Consider the following 16,743-nt stretch of genomic DNA (forward strand, 5'->3'; position numbering starts at 1 on the left):
GCAGTCTATTCTCTGGGGGAGCTCAGAGCGGGATAAGGGGGGAGGAAAGGAAGGAGGGGCAGCAGGAGCAGGCGGGCCGGGGGGGGGGGGGGGGGGGGGGGGAATCTGTGGCTGGACTAGATGTTCTGACAGCACTGCATCTTTGGTTTGTTCTCAGTGGGCTGCACCTGGATGTTGACCACGTTGTTGCTAGGTGACATGTCGCTCTCCTGACGCTCCGACATCTGCTTCTGGGACACGATGCGGTAAATCTCTGTGGGGGGGGAACGGGGTAGGGGGGTGGGGGGGTTAGTAACCTACCTCCCATATTAGCTTGTTTTAACTTGTTGCACTGATACATTCATCCTGCTAGAGTAACAGAAGCTTTGAGTTTAACCAAACGAAGGCAGTTCTCTGAGAGGTCATGTGACGCCTCCTCAGATAAGAAGCCACATGATGTAATGTGTGTGTGTGTGTGTGTGTGTGTGTGTGTGTGTGTGTGTGTGTGTGTGTGTGTGTGTGTGTGTGTGTGTGTGTGTGTGTGTGTGTTTTCCACCCAGCTCCTGTGCTTCCTCATAAACCACCAGGTGAGCCGGGTGGAGCTTCCCCGTGTGAAAAACAAGCGCACCTGTCAGGATGGTCTGGAAGGCCGTTTCCACGTTGGTGGAGTCGAGGGCCGACGTCTCCAGGAAAGATAAACCGTTCTTCTCTGCATGGACAAACACAGAGCACGTGACATACCATACGTGGAATTCCTCAGATAAAGAGGAATGCGCGCGCGCACGCACGCACGCACGCACGCACGCACGCACGCACGCACGCACGCACGCACGCACGCACGCACGCACGCACGCACGCACGCACGCACGCACGCACGCACGCACGCACGCACGCACGCACGCACACACACACACACACACACACACACACACACACACACACACACACACACACACACAACTTGCAGGGTTGAATCGGGGAGCTTCTTCCGAGTACAAGTACTTATATCAGACCTGATACTGGTATCCATATCAATGCCTCCCTAGTCGCTCCTTTCAAACCAGAGGAAGTGTGTTCTGTGGAACTCACCAGCGAAGGCCCGAGCCTCGTCGGTGGGCACGGCCCGCAGGTGGCGCAGGTCGCTCTTGTTGCCCACCAGCATAATGACAATGTTGCTGTCGGCGTGGTCCCGCAGCTCCTTCAGCCAGCGCTCCACGTTCTCGTAGGTTAGATGCTTGGCGATGTCGTAGACCAGCAGGGCGCCCACCGCCCCGCGGTAGTACCTGTAACAACAGAGAGCCGGTGGGTCAGTCCCAGCAGGGGGCGCTCCGTCTGACAGACATTCAGGGACAAGGACGATGTGTTCAAGGACGGCTCAGAGGGTTTTCAACTTTTTCAGAGGCATTCAAGGATGGTTCACAGTGTGGGACATCAGTGTTTTAGCAGATTACACAATAATCTTAATTCTGAAGGTGAAACACACAAATGAACTCACAAAAGCCCTTCAAATTCAATTTCTTTAGAAAAAAAAAAAGTATTTCAGCATTCACAATTGAATTTAGATAAAAAATAAACAACTGTTAGAAGTAGATTTTTCACCTTATAAAAATTAATTAGATTCACTTTGTGATACTTTATCAAGTTTGACCAAGGGTGTCAAACATGAGGCTCGAGGGCCAAAACCGGCTAAACTGTAGACATTAAATTTGACTGAAAAATAAGATTATGTCTTCTATATCCTGTTTGGTCAGATTGTTAAACCTTCACTGAAATGCTTAGTTGTATTGAATCAGCGACCGTCATCCAAACAAAGCAGTCTAATTAAACCGCCATTGACTGAGGCCCCGTTTACATGTTAACGTTTCAATCAAATGAAAATGCATCGTCACGCTGGAGGAAAACGCTGTTATTTTCCATCTACTGAGCATGTGCAGAACAAGAATTTACTATTTCCTACTGCCGTAGTGAGCATGACCAAGAGCAGCAGTTCAGAAATTATGAGTTTTCCCACAAGTACATTTTCAAAAAGTTCTACCACGTGAGGCATTCTCAAATAGTTGCATTTCCATAAAGTGACATTTTTAATCAGTCTGCATGGAGTCGGAGCATTATCGAAACATTCCAGCTTGGGACCCGTTCAAGAAGTTGTGTTTTTATTGGCTGCGAGCACTCCTGTCATGTCAGCAGGGCCTTGGAGGACAACTGATTATCATGAATTTAAGGGTTCAGGTTTAATAGATTTACTAAATGATTTTCCTCTTCATACTGAATTAAAGCGTCATACAGTGAAGCTTGTGTCTGCTGCAGCCTGTTAACTCACGCTGACGTAATGGCGCGGTAACGCTCCTGCCCGGCCGTGTCCCAGATCTGAGCCTTCACCGTCTTGCCGTCCACTTGGATGCTGCGCGTGGCGAACTCCACGCCAATGGTGCTTTTGCTCTCCAGGTTGAACTCGTTCCGGGTGAAGCGGGACAGAAGGTTACTCTTCCCCACACCTGAGTCTCCGATGAGAACCACTGAGGGAGGAAAAGGACAGAAAATGAGCCACGTGCCCTAAGATATTAATTCTGACAGATTTTATTGCTGAAATCCTTTAGATTATTTTTATTTTAGATACATTTATTCATGTTATTGCTTCATGTGATGAAGGGAAAACTTCAGTGAAATCACTTTAGGTGCTTTAAATAAGACTTAATTCAGATTCCCAGATTCATCCTGTTAGATATAAACTGTAGTTATTGTTCTATTGTGGTTCCACAGATTCTGTTTGTAGTTCTGCCCTCTGACTGTAGTTTTATTGTGGTTGTAGGTTCTATTCTGGCTCCATGTGTTCTGGTTGAAGGATCCGATTGAATGTTCTATTATGGTTCTATAGGATCAGGTTGAAGCTTCTATTGTGGCTCCATGTGTTCTCTGGTTGAAGGATCTGATTGAATGTTCTGTTGTGGTTCTATAGGATCAGGTTGAAGGTTCTATTGTGGCTCCATGTGTTCTGGTTGAAGGTTCCAGGTATCTGCTGCTTCCATCGCGGTGTATTAATAACAGGTGATGTTTCACGACTATGTCTCTGTAATTACTAAAAATATTCCCGTGGCTCTCACGTCTACGTTTTATTTATCCTCTATAAAGTGGACACCAATCCGTTTTAACGTGTCATTTCCTTCCCGGTAACGGTACTGGTACCGGGCTGATAACGGTGAAAGGTGTGTCCGCGCCCACTGACGGGAGGCTAACCCCAGCTAACGCTAATCACGCCCGGTCATTTAACATAAACTTAACCCCAAACCGGTGAGGCGGTGGGTCTTGTTTACTGAATGAGTTAGGAGGTGGTGGTTCTGGAGAGGCGAGGCGGATTAAAGTCGCTGACAGTTTGTAGAAATCTGTCCGCGGAGCGAAAACAGCACAAAGGTCCAGTTAGCATGTTAGCCTGATCCGATCAGCTGGCCTATTAGCATCCTGGCTAACAGCTACAACAATAACCCATACGGAGCGGCTTTACCTTTGAACAAATAATCGTACTCGTCATCTCTGGTGCCCATTGTCTTATTGGAAGCAGAATAATCCCAGATTGAGTGAGTATGGAGGGGAGAAACGCAGATCTGATGATTTAATCTTCCAACGGGAATCTGTTTAGAAGCCTACTTTCTTCTTCTTCCTCAGCCGCGGCAGCCTCACAGCGACACACTCATACAGCGGCGACACCCGGCGGCCACAAGGCGAATTACAAAATATTTATTTAATCCCAGTAAACTATTTGGTGGAATTGTTACTATCATCATATAATCATGTAATTATCATAGTAATGTCCACCACAATAACACATGAAATCTTTCACTTTTAAAAAAGTAAATCATGTGTTTCTTTTCACCTTCAGGAAATAAAAGTAACCATCTATCCGGCCATCTTCATCCTGTGCAGGGTTGCAAGGTGCTGGAGCCAATCATGCTTAACCTGCTGCTGCTCTGCTAAACCTGCTGCTGCTAGTATCTATTGATCCAGCTGCTACTTCCCTGCTACACCTGCTTTCATTCTGATAAACCTGTTTTCACTCGGATAAACCCACTGTGACTGCTCTGCTAAACCTTTCACTCTGTGAGAACTGCTTCTGTTGCTCTGCTAAACTTGCTGCTGCTTGCATCTATTGAACCAGCTGCTACTGCTCTGCTAAGCCTGTTTTCACTCTGCTAAACCACCTACTGCTCTGCTAGACCTGCTGCTGCTCTGCTTAATCTGGACTGATCTCGTCCTCTTGATTTGTGATGCCGACTGCTTGCACAAAGGTTAACGTATATCGACATGCTCTGCTAAACCTGCTGCTGCCACACTGCTGTTCATCTTCTGCTAAAGTTATTTTTTGACATAATCACTCCATAACAGAAGGTGAAAAGGTTTCATTGACTATTTGTTGTCTTTACATTGTTTCTGCTGCTTGTCCTTGTTGACCCTGGTTTCCAAGGGTTACTCATGTGAAATTGAAGTGGCCGGATCTCATTCTGTCTTGCGCCGGCATGTTTACAATTGTACTCTCATGTGATGAGTGTGACTGGAGATAGACAAGTTAACAGCAGGAAGTCCAGAGGTCTCCGGCCTGCCCAAGTGAAGGGTGAGTCTCATAACCAGGACTGTCTAACTATCTCCTGTCTTCTCTTTATGTTCAGCCTTTGATTATCTGTATAAAAAAAAATCAAACACCTGGAACAAAACAGTTTTAAAGTCCTTTATATGAAGCCATCAAAAAAGGGAACCAGAACATTGCCCTGTGGAACTCAGATTTTATTTCTTTATGTATTCGTGAAAGAATTTCTTCAAATTTATGTTCTGCAAACAGAAAATGGGAGAAGTCGTTAAGGTCATCAGGTTTAAAAGCAGCAGGTGTGTTTTTCTTCTTTCAGACTTACGTTTTTACCCCAGGTGGGTTTAGATTTCCTGGCCTTCAGGTCCTCCAGTGATTCGTAGGCATTCTCGGGCGGCTCAGCAGGTTTCTGGGGAACCTCTGCATACGTCCTGTCTCCCTGCTGAGCCGGACTCGCTCTGGACCTCTCGGCGGACTGGTACAGCGGGTTGGACCGGGACATGGAGCTGCTCGGCCTCGGGCGTTGGAGGGAGTAGGTGTGACAGATGACCCTCTTTGGAGGTGTGAAGGAGGAGGTGGGGCTGCTGAGCCGGTTGGAGTCATTCTCCTCCTCGTCCTCCGTCAGGGAGCTGTTGTTCAGCGACCGTGGAGATCTGCTCATGTTCTCCACCTGCTCAGACTCTTCAGCTCCTGGTGGATTCCAGTCAGCCCGATCATTTGAGCTGTGGGGGCGGACAGAGACTCTGTCGGGCTTCGGCGGGGGGTTGTTGTTTCCTCCGAGTCTCTCCTCGTGGCCTGAGTCGTTCTGAACATCAGAGGAAGTGGCTTCAAGTGAAGATCCACTGAGGAAGAAACCCAGAGGAAGACCTCGCCTTGGCACCGGAGGGAGTCCCTGAGAGACCAAAGGACGACAAATTAACAACGTTACCCGTTGTGGAGTTTTCAAAGGTTCTGTTGACCTGAATCAGTCTGGTTCTTCTTCTTCGTACAGACTTCTTTCACTTCCATCCATCTAGTTTTTAAACCACTTTATCCATCCGGGGTACTGGAAACAATCCCAGCAAGTGACGAGTGAAGGCAGGTTCACCTGGACAGGTGAGCATTCCGTCACAGCACAAACACAGTACCACTGTTTGGACTGTGGGTTGCAACATGCAAATTACACACAGACAAGGCTGGCCTGGATAAAACCCCATCGCTTCCTTCCTGCTATGAGGCCAAAGCACATTACCGCCGTGCTCCTGACGCACAAAAACATACGGAAATGCAAAAACCATACCTGCAATAGCTGTGACCGTTTGAAGCCAAATATAGATTTACCAGATATTTTTAATTGTTACTCATTAGTCCCAACAGCTGCAGCAGCATCTGATACTGAGAAAAACCTCGGGAAGTGCAACATTTGACTGAAATACAGCTAAACGCATTAACTAAGGCCCTGTATTCGCCTCAAGTGAAAACTCCTTTTTGTTTCAGGAAAGTTTCCTGTTTACACGGCAAAGTTTTGAAAACAATGTCTGTTTCCACGGCAACGGCAGAAACACTGAAAAGGATGTAGTTGGCATGCCAGGCCATGGGTTAGCGCCATTGTTTGTTTTTGTAATGAAACCACAGATGACCAAGTTAGATTGTTACTACCATTATTGTATCTACTGAGCATGTGCAGAAGAACTATTTCCTGCATCCATTTTGCATATGCACATTAACAGTGTTTGTCCATTGCTGCATGAAAACAGAGTCACTCTGGAGCCATTTTCAAAAAGTTGCTCTCTGAAACTTTTGCATTCTCACTTGAAAACAGTGTAAAGGGGCCTGAATCGTGTGGACTTTGCATGTGTGCATGTTTTCGCCTTGTGATGTACAGAGTGAGCCTGACCTTTAACCATGTTAGAAGAAGTGTGTGCAGAATATGGATGGTTGATCTATTTTAGACGTCTAAACTCTGGTGTCCCCGGAGAAGGTTCTGGTCTTGGTTTCCTCTGACATTGACTTTCTCTGTACTCATATCACATCATAACTTTGGTCACTAGAGGTCTCCACAGCAGTAGCATGTGAGCTGTGATGGTGACCCAGGCCCCCCTCGGTCCCTGTGTTGTCTCCAGTCTTTCAGCCTCACCTGGGACGCATCTCCCGCAGACACCGTCCCCGTCAGCTTACTGGGCTTGGATTTTGGTGGCAGAACAGGAGGAGGTCCTGCACGAGCGCCCACCTGCTGCTGGTTTCTCTGATCCCTCTGAAGATCTTTCTTGTCCCACAGAGTTCGCAGAGCTTGTACGCTCACCCTGGACTTCTCCGCCGGACTGCGATTCACCACATCGTACAGCTCGGCTGCATCTGTCTGAATGTGACCGTGAACACAGTCAGTACTGGACACATTCCATTCAACCGTTGATCATTTTTTATAAGTGTCATAGACTTTTTGTTTGAAGGTCTGACTTGCACCAACTGGAACAAAACGATGAGAGTTTGGTGACTTTGAAATTATGTCGTAACCACGTGAACAACCATGTACATAGACGGAGGAAGGAGCCAGTATTTAGAAAAGAACCTGCAAAAGACTTTCAGGCTTTAATTTGTGATAATTATTCCTTCACACGGGGGCTGCACTAATACCCCTTTATAAAATGACTAGTACATGTACAAACCTTGAGCTATTTGCCAATACTGAGTACCGATATGAGTACTTATTAAATGCCATAAAGCCTAATTCATACTTCATACACAACCAAAATGTGAAGACTATATGTCGCCGCGAAGCACCTCCACACAGCTTCTAGGCCAACGCTACAAACACTTGCAACAGTTTACTACTGCATCTATAGCAGTGGTCCCCAACCCCCGGGCCGCGGACCGGTACCGGTCCGTGGATCAATTGGTACCGGGCCGCACAAGAAATAAATAAGTACTTCCGTTTTACGTATCATCTGTGTCTAAACGATCTTTTATTTTGAAAAATGACCGGATTCTCTCGGTTACGTCTCAGTCACTTGAGCGCCAAAGTTTAACCTTACTTTGAACGGCCGGTTCACACCGATGTCCAGCGGAAATGTTCAATTTTCATTTCTTCTGCTAGCGTTACTGCTTTTAGTCGAATGGTGACCGTCGAAACGCTTCTCCCACTCGTTCTTTGTGCGATGATCCACTGCTCGAGATTTGGCGTTATGGTGAGTTAAAATTTTCTTTCACTCTATGTTCGTTTTTGTGGTGTATCTGTATCAGATTTGGAAACGTTAACATAGCGACCAGAGTCAGCGAGTGTTCGGCTGACGGTTCAAACTGGCAACCCCCGGGCCGCGGTAAAATGATCAAGCGTTGACCGGTCCGTGGTGATAAAAAGGTTGGGGACCACTGATCTATAGTACGTTCAGGGCATTGCGGAGTGTCGGTCTTTGCGCCGTGCTCTAGTCTACCTTCACGGAATACTTTGTCACCGCAGTCATTGTTTTCTGTGTTACAGAAACACGTCCCTGCTCGTCTCCTCCTGTTCATCTCTTGGTAATAACAGTCTAACTGCACATGGTGACAGTGAAAGAGGAGAAGCTCCAGCAACCTGCCGGCCTCCTGGTCTAAATGGCCCCACCTGGTGGCAGCTGGAGGTCAGGTACTCTCCGAAGGGCTGGATGGGGCTGATCTTGTAGTGCTCGATGAGCTGGCTGATGCTGCTGTGCGTCTGATCGTCCCCCGATACGACGAAGAGTCCGTCCTGGTTCTGTGTTATGACGAAATGACGACATCGGTCCAGACCTCTTCAACAGAATCAGAGAGATGACAGATGGAGACCGTCCGACAAGTCAAAACCGTCCGACAAGACAAAACTGTCCCACAGGTACGATCAACTGTCTGAACTGCAGCAACCACAAGAGGGTGACATGCATGAGGCCCGGTCACATAAAGTTTTTAATAGAAAATTTAAAACTTTTGTTGTTTTATGGGTGTCAGTTTACACAGCAGCAGTGCTTGGACCCTTTGATAATGAAACTTTTTGAAGACAGCCCTCAAAGTAGAACTTTTGTAAAATGCTTCGACTCCGTCGCCATGGAAATGTGGGAAAATGCAACTTTTCTCAAATGCTGCTCCTTCGCATGCCCACGAAGGCCGTAGTAACTATATTTGTTCTGCACATGCTCAGTAGATGGACAATAACAACAATGTTCCCTCCAGACTGTCATGACTCCATATTCTCCTGAAACTTGGTGGTTTTATTTTGACAGTCACTGTAATAACACCACAACTTGATCGTCTGTCCACACGAATGTACGTGTTCTCCCATCGTTAACGTTTATAGCGTTTTGTTCTCTGCATGCATGTGGCCCAACATACTAACTACATTGTTTTCAGTGTTTCTGCCATTTCAGTGGAAGCAGACAAGTTGTTATTCAATGGTGATAATAATAAACATCTGATTGTCATCATATGAAAATATTTATAAGCTGAAGAGGTCTGAGATTTCTCACCTGTAGGACAGAATGTATCCGATGGTTTTATCACTGAGACGAACGAGGAACGTTCCCAGATCTTTGTCTTTCAGCAGATCTTCTGCGTCCCTGCAGCAAACAGCAGAACAAGACCAATTGAAATACACTTATCAGAGGGAAAATAACACAGAGATGTAGAATAAATGGACGTGTGACTCCGGCATACGTGTGTTTCTGGTCCTTCTCATTTTCAGATAATTATGAGCTTTGTTTTATTGATCGTATCCATAAATGTATTAGGTGAAATAACATGTGATCCATTTGCCCACAAAAGTGCTTTTATTCACTCAAAATCTATTTAACAGAAGAAAAAAAAAATAAAACACACAATTTCCAACCTCAATCCTACCTGAATTACAATTTTAAGAGATAAAAAAAATCATGACTTGGTCACCGTTATTAGCTACTTCAAAAAAGTAATTAAGTAATTTTGTTGACTACAGCAGATAAAAGTGGGAGGAAGATGTTCTATGGGCTCATTGAATCTCTAGTAACTCTAAACGATAAACAATTTTCATCAAAGTAATCATAAAAAGTAGCGTTAAATAAATAAATAACCCACTACTGCAAAAGTAGTGAGGTTGCAATAACGCCTTACTTAGTAAGAGTGATTAACGAAACTACATTTAAATATTTTAACAGAAACCGCTTCGATATTCTAAAAAAATATTGAACATCGGTTTGCTTCAAAATCTTCAATGAAGTAAGAGCATGTATGTATTTTTTTGGAAGTGTACTTACAGGGAACCGATCCATTTAAGTGTAAACAGGAAAAACTGCTTTAACTGTTGCCTAAGATAAAGTAATACTTAATCTGTGTAGTAACTAAAGCCTAAGACCCAATATAAATGTACATTTCATCCACCACGTCGTGGTTCGCGACCACAGCAGACCGAGAGGAGATGAAATCTTTTCTCACTTTCTGGCAGTGACGCCTTGGAACCATCCGGGGAAGTTCCCATCGTCCAGGGCGAGCGAGGCCTGAGTGTCGGTGAACCACCGGAGGACCAGCTCCTTGAGGCCTCCCTCCACCTCCTCCAGGAGCTGCTGGGAGCTGCTCCCCCTGTCCATGCTGCTCGGAGTGAGCTGAGCTGAGCTGCACCCTGCAGGAAACAGAACCACTCTCATTTGACTATCTGCTGCGAATGGAGCAGTTGTTCCACCTCGTCATGTTTCATTTCACTATCTCTGTTCCTCCTGCAGATACAGTCTGGAATGAACTCAGGCTGCTGACAGGGGAAGGTAAATAACGTCAGGACTCAAACCTGAGTCTCCAGAATGGTGCTACACTAGTGAGATCCAGATCATATTCTGGATTCAGTATTTTGAAAAGGTCTTTAAACTGTAAGATACGTTAAATATATTCTAATAAAATGTTCCATGCTTGTAATTAATGTGCAGAAGATTGAAATATAAAATGTTGAGAGAGCCCTGACAACATTGTGGAAGGACCAGAGGAAAGACTCTCTGGTCTAGATTCAGTCCTGTCTAAAGGAAGCCTGTCCTCTCTATCGAACTTCTTCTTCTTTAGAGTATCAGTTCTGGTTCAGTTGACAGTAGTCAGATTACTCTCCTGCCTCCTCCGGCGGGGAGCAGTGCGCAATGCGCAGAGGAGCGCGCACGATGCGGGTCTGCAGGGGGCTTCAGTGGGCTGCAGGGCGGACATGGAGGGCTTCTGACACGGTAAGATACTTTCTACTCGAGCGCCACTGTCCGGTTCATTGTCAGGAAACTCCGAGAGTCAATGTTACTGTCAAGAAGAGAGACGAGAGAAGAGCAGCAGCTTCAGTCTCCTGCGCAATGCTGCTTATGTAAACTCTGTGTGTGTGTGTGTGTGTGTGTGTGTGTGTGTTTGACTTCACTGTTTTCATGTCAGATTGTAAGAAAGTTTCTAGAATTCAGCCTGAAACTTGTCCACCATGATTCAGTTTCTGAGTTTTTATTAAAATATTGTTACAAAGTTTCACGACATCCAGGTACGTCTCAAAAAATTTGAATATCAGGAAAATGTTCAATATGTTGTGTCACTCATTTCAGAAAGTCAAACCCATATATGATAGAGGCTCATGACACACAGAGTGAAATATTTCAAGTCTTTGTTTCTTGAAATGTTGATTATGGCTTACAGAGAGTGAAAACACAAAATTCAGTGTCTCGGAGAATTAGAATATTACATAAGATCAAGGAAAAAATGGATATTTTAAACAGCTCTGGTAATTGAAACCTTTCTCACATGTTCCACAAGAATGCGGCTTCTCACCTGTGTGAGTTCTCGTGGGCCAGCAAACTGCTCTGGATAGTGAAACGTTTCACAAGAACTCGGCATCGCACATCTACAAGTTGTCTTGTGGCGTAACAAATGACTGTCAACTGAAACTTTTAGTTGTACTTTCCTGTTTGTTTTTTGAAATGTAGCTTCCAGTACAAATATGTAATGATTCACTGGTGTTGTGGGGGCAGATTGCGGACTTTACGCACCCTCCGTGTTTGTGCAGCGGCACCGCGGCCGCGTCCCGCCCAGAGAACCGTCCCAGACGGGGGACAAGCTCCTTGTAGCGCAGCAGACGCTCCACATCCAGTCTCTTGTGAGCCAAAGATGAGGAGTCAGGGTTTCAACATGTACAGCTTTATTTAGAATTGCAAAGGAAACAAGTCAGTTGACAGTAATAATACTCCAAAATCCATCATTTTCTACCGTAGCAACAACCACCAGAATAACATGGCGTCTTTCATTGCGTCTCTTTCTTAGAACAGCGTTCACTACCAGTCAAAACTTTGGACAAACCTTCTCATTCACTTTATTTTCTTGACTATTTACATTGTAGATTCTCATTGAAATCCTCAAAACTATGGATGAACACATACAGAATGATGGAGGAAACAAAAACCTGAAATAAACTCAAAACATGTTTGTATTTTAGATTCCACAAAGCAGCCACCCTTTGCTTTGTCCACAGCTACAAACCCTCGGCCTTCATCACCTGAAATGGTTTTCACCTCACTGCTGAGCCTCGTCAGGGGTCGTCTGTGGAATTGATTTCCTTCTTAACGGGGTTGGGACCATCAGTCGTGTTGTCCTCAACTCAGGTTGGTAGACTGCTGACACACCATTTGTCTTAGAATTGATATGATGGCAACAACCAATCAGCTCAGGAGAAACAACAGTCCATCATAACTAAGAACTGAAGGTCAGTCAGTCCCAAATAATTGCAAAAACTTGACAGGAAACACCTGCAGTGACGGAGAGCTGCGTCACATGACTTGGACGCAACAGTCAGGTGCTTTGACATGAGACGGATCGCAGAGTGAAGGCAAGAGGCTCAACAAGTGTTCATCAACTCTGGAACTGATTCAAGACTGTTGGGAAACCATTTGAGGCGACGACCTCATGAAGCTCATCCAGAGAAAGTCAAGACTGAGCAGAGCAAAGGCTGGAATTCATGTTGAACAAAAAACAATCATTGAATTAGGATCCGGTGTGATTTTGGACTCAAACTTGTGTTTCTGCCTGTGAGTTCTCATGTGGACCAACAAATGACTCCGTTTACTGAAGCTTTTTCCACATGTTTCACAAGAATACGGCTTCTCTCCTGTGTGAGTTCTCTTGTGGACCACCAAATCACCCTGTTGACTGAAGCTTTTTCCACATGTTTCACAAGAATACGGCTTCTCACCTGTGTGAGTTCTCTTGTGGCGTAACAAAGAACGCTGTTCATAGAAGCTTTTTCCACATGTTTCACAAGAATACGGCTTCTCTCCTGTGTGAGTTCTCTTGTGGCATAAGAAAGAACGCTGTTCATAGAAGCTTTTTCCACATGTTTCACAAGAATACGGCTTCTCACCTGTGTGAGTTATCTTGTGGCGTAACAAATAACTCTTTTGACTGAAACGTTTCTCACATGTTTCACAAGAATACGGCTTCTCACCTGTGTGAATTCTCTTGTGGCAGACTAAATTAGCCACTCTAGTGAAACCTTTCCCACATGTTTCACAAGAATACGGCTTCTCACCTGTGTGAGTTCTCTTGTGGACCAACAAAGGACGCCGTTGAAAGAAGCTTTTCCCACATGTTTCACAAGAATACGGCTTCTCACCTGTGTGAGTTCTCATGTGGACCAAAAAAAGACTCTTTTGACTGAAACGTTTCTCACAGGCTTCACAAGAATATGGCTTCTCACCTGTGTGAGATCTCTTGTGGACCAACAAATGACTCTTTTGAATGAAACGTTTTTCACATGTTTCACAAGAATACGGCTTCTCACCTGTGTGAATTCTCTTGTGGCGGACTAAATTAGCCACTCTAGTGAAACCTTTCCCACATGTTTCACAAGAATACGGCTTCTCACCTGTGTGAGTTCTCTTGTGGACCAACAAAGGACGCCGTTCAAAGAAGCTTTTCCCACATGTTTCACAAGAATACGGCTTCTCACCTGTGTGAGTTCTCATGTGGACCAAAAAATGACTCTTTTGACTGAAACGTTTCTCACAGGCTTCACAAGAATATGGCTTCTCACCTGTGTGAGATCTCTTGTGGACCAACAAATGACTCTGTTGACTGAAGCTTTTTCCACATGTTTCACAAGAATACGGCTTCTCACCTGTGTGAGTTCTCTTGTGGCATAACAAATAACTCAGTTTAATGAAACTTTTTCCACATGTTTCACAAGAATAAGGCTTCTCTCCTGTGTGAGTTCTCTTGTGGGCCAGTAAACGGCTCTGTATAGTGAAACGTTTCCCACATGTTTCATAAACTATTTCCTTCTCATCAGTGACGGTTCCTAAGTTGGGACTTGTTCTGGCTTTCTTACGGACATTTTCACCAGATGTTCCGTCACCAAGAAGCTTTTCACCTTCAGCCTGCTGCTCTGACTCAGGAACCTCGTCCACACGGTCGCCAAGAAATACGCTGCATTTTTTCAGATGGACATTTCTAGTTGATTCTGAGTCGATAGGTTTTGTCACATGTTGGACTTCAGAGTCATGAGAGAAGAGCTGCTCAGAGTCCGGTTCTTCTTCTGGTTCACTCAGGGAACTTTGCTTCTCAATAGAAGGAACCCGAAAGGAACCACTTTCTACCTTCAGTGTGAGACTCCCTCCCTCCTGACTGCTACCAAGTTCCATCTGCTCTTCAAGCTGGAAAACTTCTGGTTCTTCCTCTTTGACCTGTGGAGGTTCTTCTGGTTCTTCCTCTTTGACCTGTGGAGGTTCTTCTGGTTCTTCCTCTTTGACCTGTGGACGTTCTGGTTCTTCCTCTTTGACCTGTGGAGGTTCTTCTGGTTCTTCCTCTTTGACCTGTGGAGGTTCTGGTCCCTGCTGCTCTCCACAGTAGTTGGTTTCCTGGTTAAAGAGCTGCTCCTCCCTGCAGTCATGCTGCTGTTGGAGCTCTGGAGAGACAAAAAAGTACAAGTTAAAAGGTAAGTTACATGAGTTCAACAGTTCCAGCTTTAAAAAAAAAAAAGAGAGACTCAAACGGTGAAAGTGAAAACTTTCAAATTTCAAAAGTGGCACACAGTCGTTCCAGGATCGGCTGATGTGCAGCGTTATCTGCTGAACATCTGGTGGATTAATGATTCTTTTTTGGATCCGATACCTGCAGACACCCTGTTCTGAGCGGAAGAACCGACAGCCACACAGGTTTAAACTGTTAGCAGCTGAATGAGCAGACAAAATGTCAAACGCAGACAATGGACACTAAAAATACCCAAAATACTACAAGTTCCATCTTCCCCATGTTGGCCATCTTGGATTTCTCTGCCTGGTCCACAGGCCCGTGCAGGGAGAGATGAGACTTTTCTTTTTTTCTTTTTGTAGCGTACAGAAAGTGCAGAATCTGATTCCAGTATAAGTTTTGTTTCCGCAGCAAAATTCAGAATTGCTCCTGTTGAATGGACGTTACTAATCTTACTGTCCGTTCTCTGCAGCAGTTAGTCCCACCGGGACGTCCAACATCAGAGGGACCTCGTCCATGTGCTCTGACAGACAGACGGTGACCCCACGAAGGCTCGCCTGCAAAATCGCTGATGCCCATCCCCATGGCGACCGCCACGACATGGAGCCGCACCTGCACCGTTAACAATCGTCTCCCCGGCAGAACGGCGCTCAAGCACCAATCGGTGGACTCGTTCCTCCAGGTCCGGCCATCTGGCCTTCAGCCCGCGATTGGGTTTCTTGGTTTTCTTCATTGCAGTGAGAAAGATTTCTGCTTTTCGCCATTCCCTCACTTGTTTCTCACTCACACCAAACTCTCTTCCGGCTGCTCTGTTACCGTGTTCAACTGCGTATTAAACTACCTGAAGTTTGTAATCTGCAGAATCAGACTTTCTTTTTAGAGGCATCTTGTTTTAGACTTTTCCATACCTGTTCTATGTAACTTGATTGGAGGTTTCCAGATGTTATCCAGCAGTCTGCGCTGACAGTCAATCTCCTCGTACTGGACCACAGTTTGTTGAAACACGGTGAAGATTTCTCTGGCAGCAGCAGTTAGTCGCTGGGTGGTCCAGTCTCTCACAGAGTCGTGGGAATCATCACATTCACCATCAGTAACAGTCTCCTCAACACCATCCTTCTCCTCTTTAATGTGGGGAGCTTCATGTTCCTCCTGCTCCACACTGGAGCTCGTCTTCTGGTGACCAATGTGTCGCTGTGGACTCTCTGGAGGGAAACAAGACAAAAGTCTCTGATGTGATGATGTGAATATTTTACAGTGAAGGATGGATGAGACGGGACAGGCTGCATTTACAATATGAACATTTAGAAACAAAAAGTCTGACAGTCACTGTGGGTTGAAAAAATAAAACCAATGAGAAAACTGTCTGGATACAACATGAGCTTCTCTGAGCCATGAAACGTTTGTGGGAAGTTTCCAGTTTGATGTAGTTAAGGCTCTGTTTACACCACAACGCTCCAAATGATAACACTACGTCCATTAAAGGAGTTATCACCTGGCCTTCCCATGTATCCAGTCTCCCTTAAAGTGTCTTTAAATCAATTCTTAAAATGTATTAGGAAAAAAAATAAATCTAGAGCTTAGAGCAATTCGCTTTTCCATCAGATTGGTATGGCGACATTAAAACATTTAACAGATGTGGGTCTTTGATAATGTCCTCCTGTGTTTACGAGACACAAGAGGACAATCAGAATCTCCCATCTGGGGTTTGAACACAGAGCCCAAACAAAACAAGCTCTGCCGCTTTCAAATTCCAGGTATTTTGGCAAGTTTCAACACCGATAAGCATGTTTAACAAGGAAACATGTGATTTCCTGGTCATGACTCCTTTACAGGACAGCAGCAGACACACTGACAAGGATGTCGTTAGTGTGCTCCTGTTTAATACTGAAGGTTCCTAAATTAAAATCCCTCCTGTTATTTCACTCTGAACAAGAACCGCAGCCTCATTTCTGTCTGCTGGCTTGAAAACAAAAGCTACGATCCTCCACGAGTTCATTCAGACTTTTCCATACCTGTTTTGAGGGTCTTGCTTTGAGTTTTCTTCTCGATTTTCAACAATCCGTTCCGACGAACTTCCTCCTCGTACCGGACGATAGTTTGTTGAAACACGGAGAATATTTCTCCAGCAGCAGTCGATAGTCGCTCATTGATAAAGTCTCTCAAAGCCTGAAGTGAAGCCATTGTTACTGCAGGAGTTTAAAAGTCTCCTCTGAGACTCCAAACACCGCGAAGAGTCTAACGGAAGTCAAACTCCCTCCAGAGCTGCT

The 16,743-nt window shown here is 45.2% G+C and overlaps 3 protein-coding genes across 3 annotated transcripts; all 3 read right to left on the bottom strand.

The window, feature by feature from the left end:
- On the bottom strand, positions 1–3,646 carry rab11a (RAB11a, member RAS oncogene family). Its single transcript, XM_080458427.1, has 5 exons — positions 3,479–3,646; positions 2,300–2,495; positions 1,069–1,262; positions 608–688; positions 1–253 (listed from the first exon to the last, which is right to left on the bottom strand). Exons 1-5 carry the CDS (start codon positions 3,516–3,518, stop codon positions 117–119), a joined length of 648 nt encoding a protein of 215 aa, XP_080314553.1. The 5' UTR covers positions 3,519–3,646; the 3' UTR covers positions 1–116.
- Positions 3,647–4,682: 1,036 nt separating this feature from the next.
- On the bottom strand, positions 4,683–10,537 carry sh2d7 (SH2 domain containing 7). Its single transcript, XM_080458357.1, has 6 exons — positions 9,947–10,537; positions 9,007–9,096; positions 8,133–8,298; positions 6,669–6,890; positions 4,878–5,444; positions 4,683–4,797 (listed from the first exon to the last, which is right to left on the bottom strand). The coding sequence occupies exons 1-6, from the start codon at positions 10,153–10,155 to the stop codon at positions 4,753–4,755; spliced, it is 1,299 nt and encodes a 432-aa protein (XP_080314483.1). The 5' UTR covers positions 10,156–10,537; the 3' UTR covers positions 4,683–4,752.
- A 1,103-nt stretch (positions 10,538–11,640) lies between these two features.
- On the bottom strand, positions 11,641–16,740 carry LOC308106538 (uncharacterized protein). The gene is made up of 3 exons (XM_080458348.1): positions 16,489–16,740; positions 15,385–15,678; positions 11,641–14,411 (listed from the first exon to the last, which is right to left on the bottom strand). Exons 1-3 carry the CDS (start codon positions 16,655–16,657, stop codon positions 12,466–12,468), a joined length of 2,409 nt encoding a protein of 802 aa, XP_080314474.1. The 5' UTR covers positions 16,658–16,740; the 3' UTR covers positions 11,641–12,465.
- Between the last annotated feature and the right edge of the window lie 3 nt (positions 16,741–16,743).

The sequence above is a fragment of the Lipophrys pholis genome (assembly GCF_963383615.2).
Source record: "Lipophrys pholis genome assembly, chromosome: 2".
NCBI lineage: Eukaryota > Metazoa > Chordata > Actinopteri > Blenniiformes > Blenniidae > Lipophrys > Lipophrys pholis.

Coding starts and splice junctions, on each gene's coding strand:
- LOC308106538 (XM_080458348.1), bottom strand. CDS start 16,657: ATGGCTTCACTTCAGGCTTTGAGAGACTTTATCAATGAGCGACTATCG. Junction 15,679..16,488: donor AAGCAAGACCCTCAAAACAG/GTATGGAAAAGT, acceptor GTTTCCCTCCAG/AGAGTCCACAGCGACACATT. Junction 14,412..15,384: donor AATCAAGTTACATAGAACAG/GTATGGAAAAGT, acceptor TTGTCTCTCCAG/AGCTCCAACAGCAGCATGAC.
- rab11a (XM_080458427.1), bottom strand. CDS start 3,518: ATGGGCACCAGAGATGACGAGTACGATTATTTGTTCAAAG. Junction 1,263..2,299: donor TACCGCGCCATTACGTCAGC/GTGAGTTAACAG, acceptor CTGTTGTTACAG/GTACTACCGCGGGGCGGTGG. Junction 254..607: donor CTTCCAGACCATCCTGACAG/GTGCGCTTGTTT, acceptor CCCCCCCCACAG/AGATTTACCGCATCGTGTCC.
- sh2d7 (XM_080458357.1), bottom strand. CDS start 10,155: ATGAGAGTGGTTCTGTTTCCTGCAGGGTGCAGCTCAGCTCAGCTCACT. Junction 8,299..9,006: donor GGATACATTCTGTCCTACAG/GTGAGAAATCTC, acceptor ATTCTGTTGAAG/AGGTCTGGACCGATGTCGTC. Junction 6,891..8,132: donor TGACCTCCAGCTGCCACCAG/GTGGGGCCATTT, acceptor GGTCACATTCAG/ACAGATGCAGCCGAGCTGTA.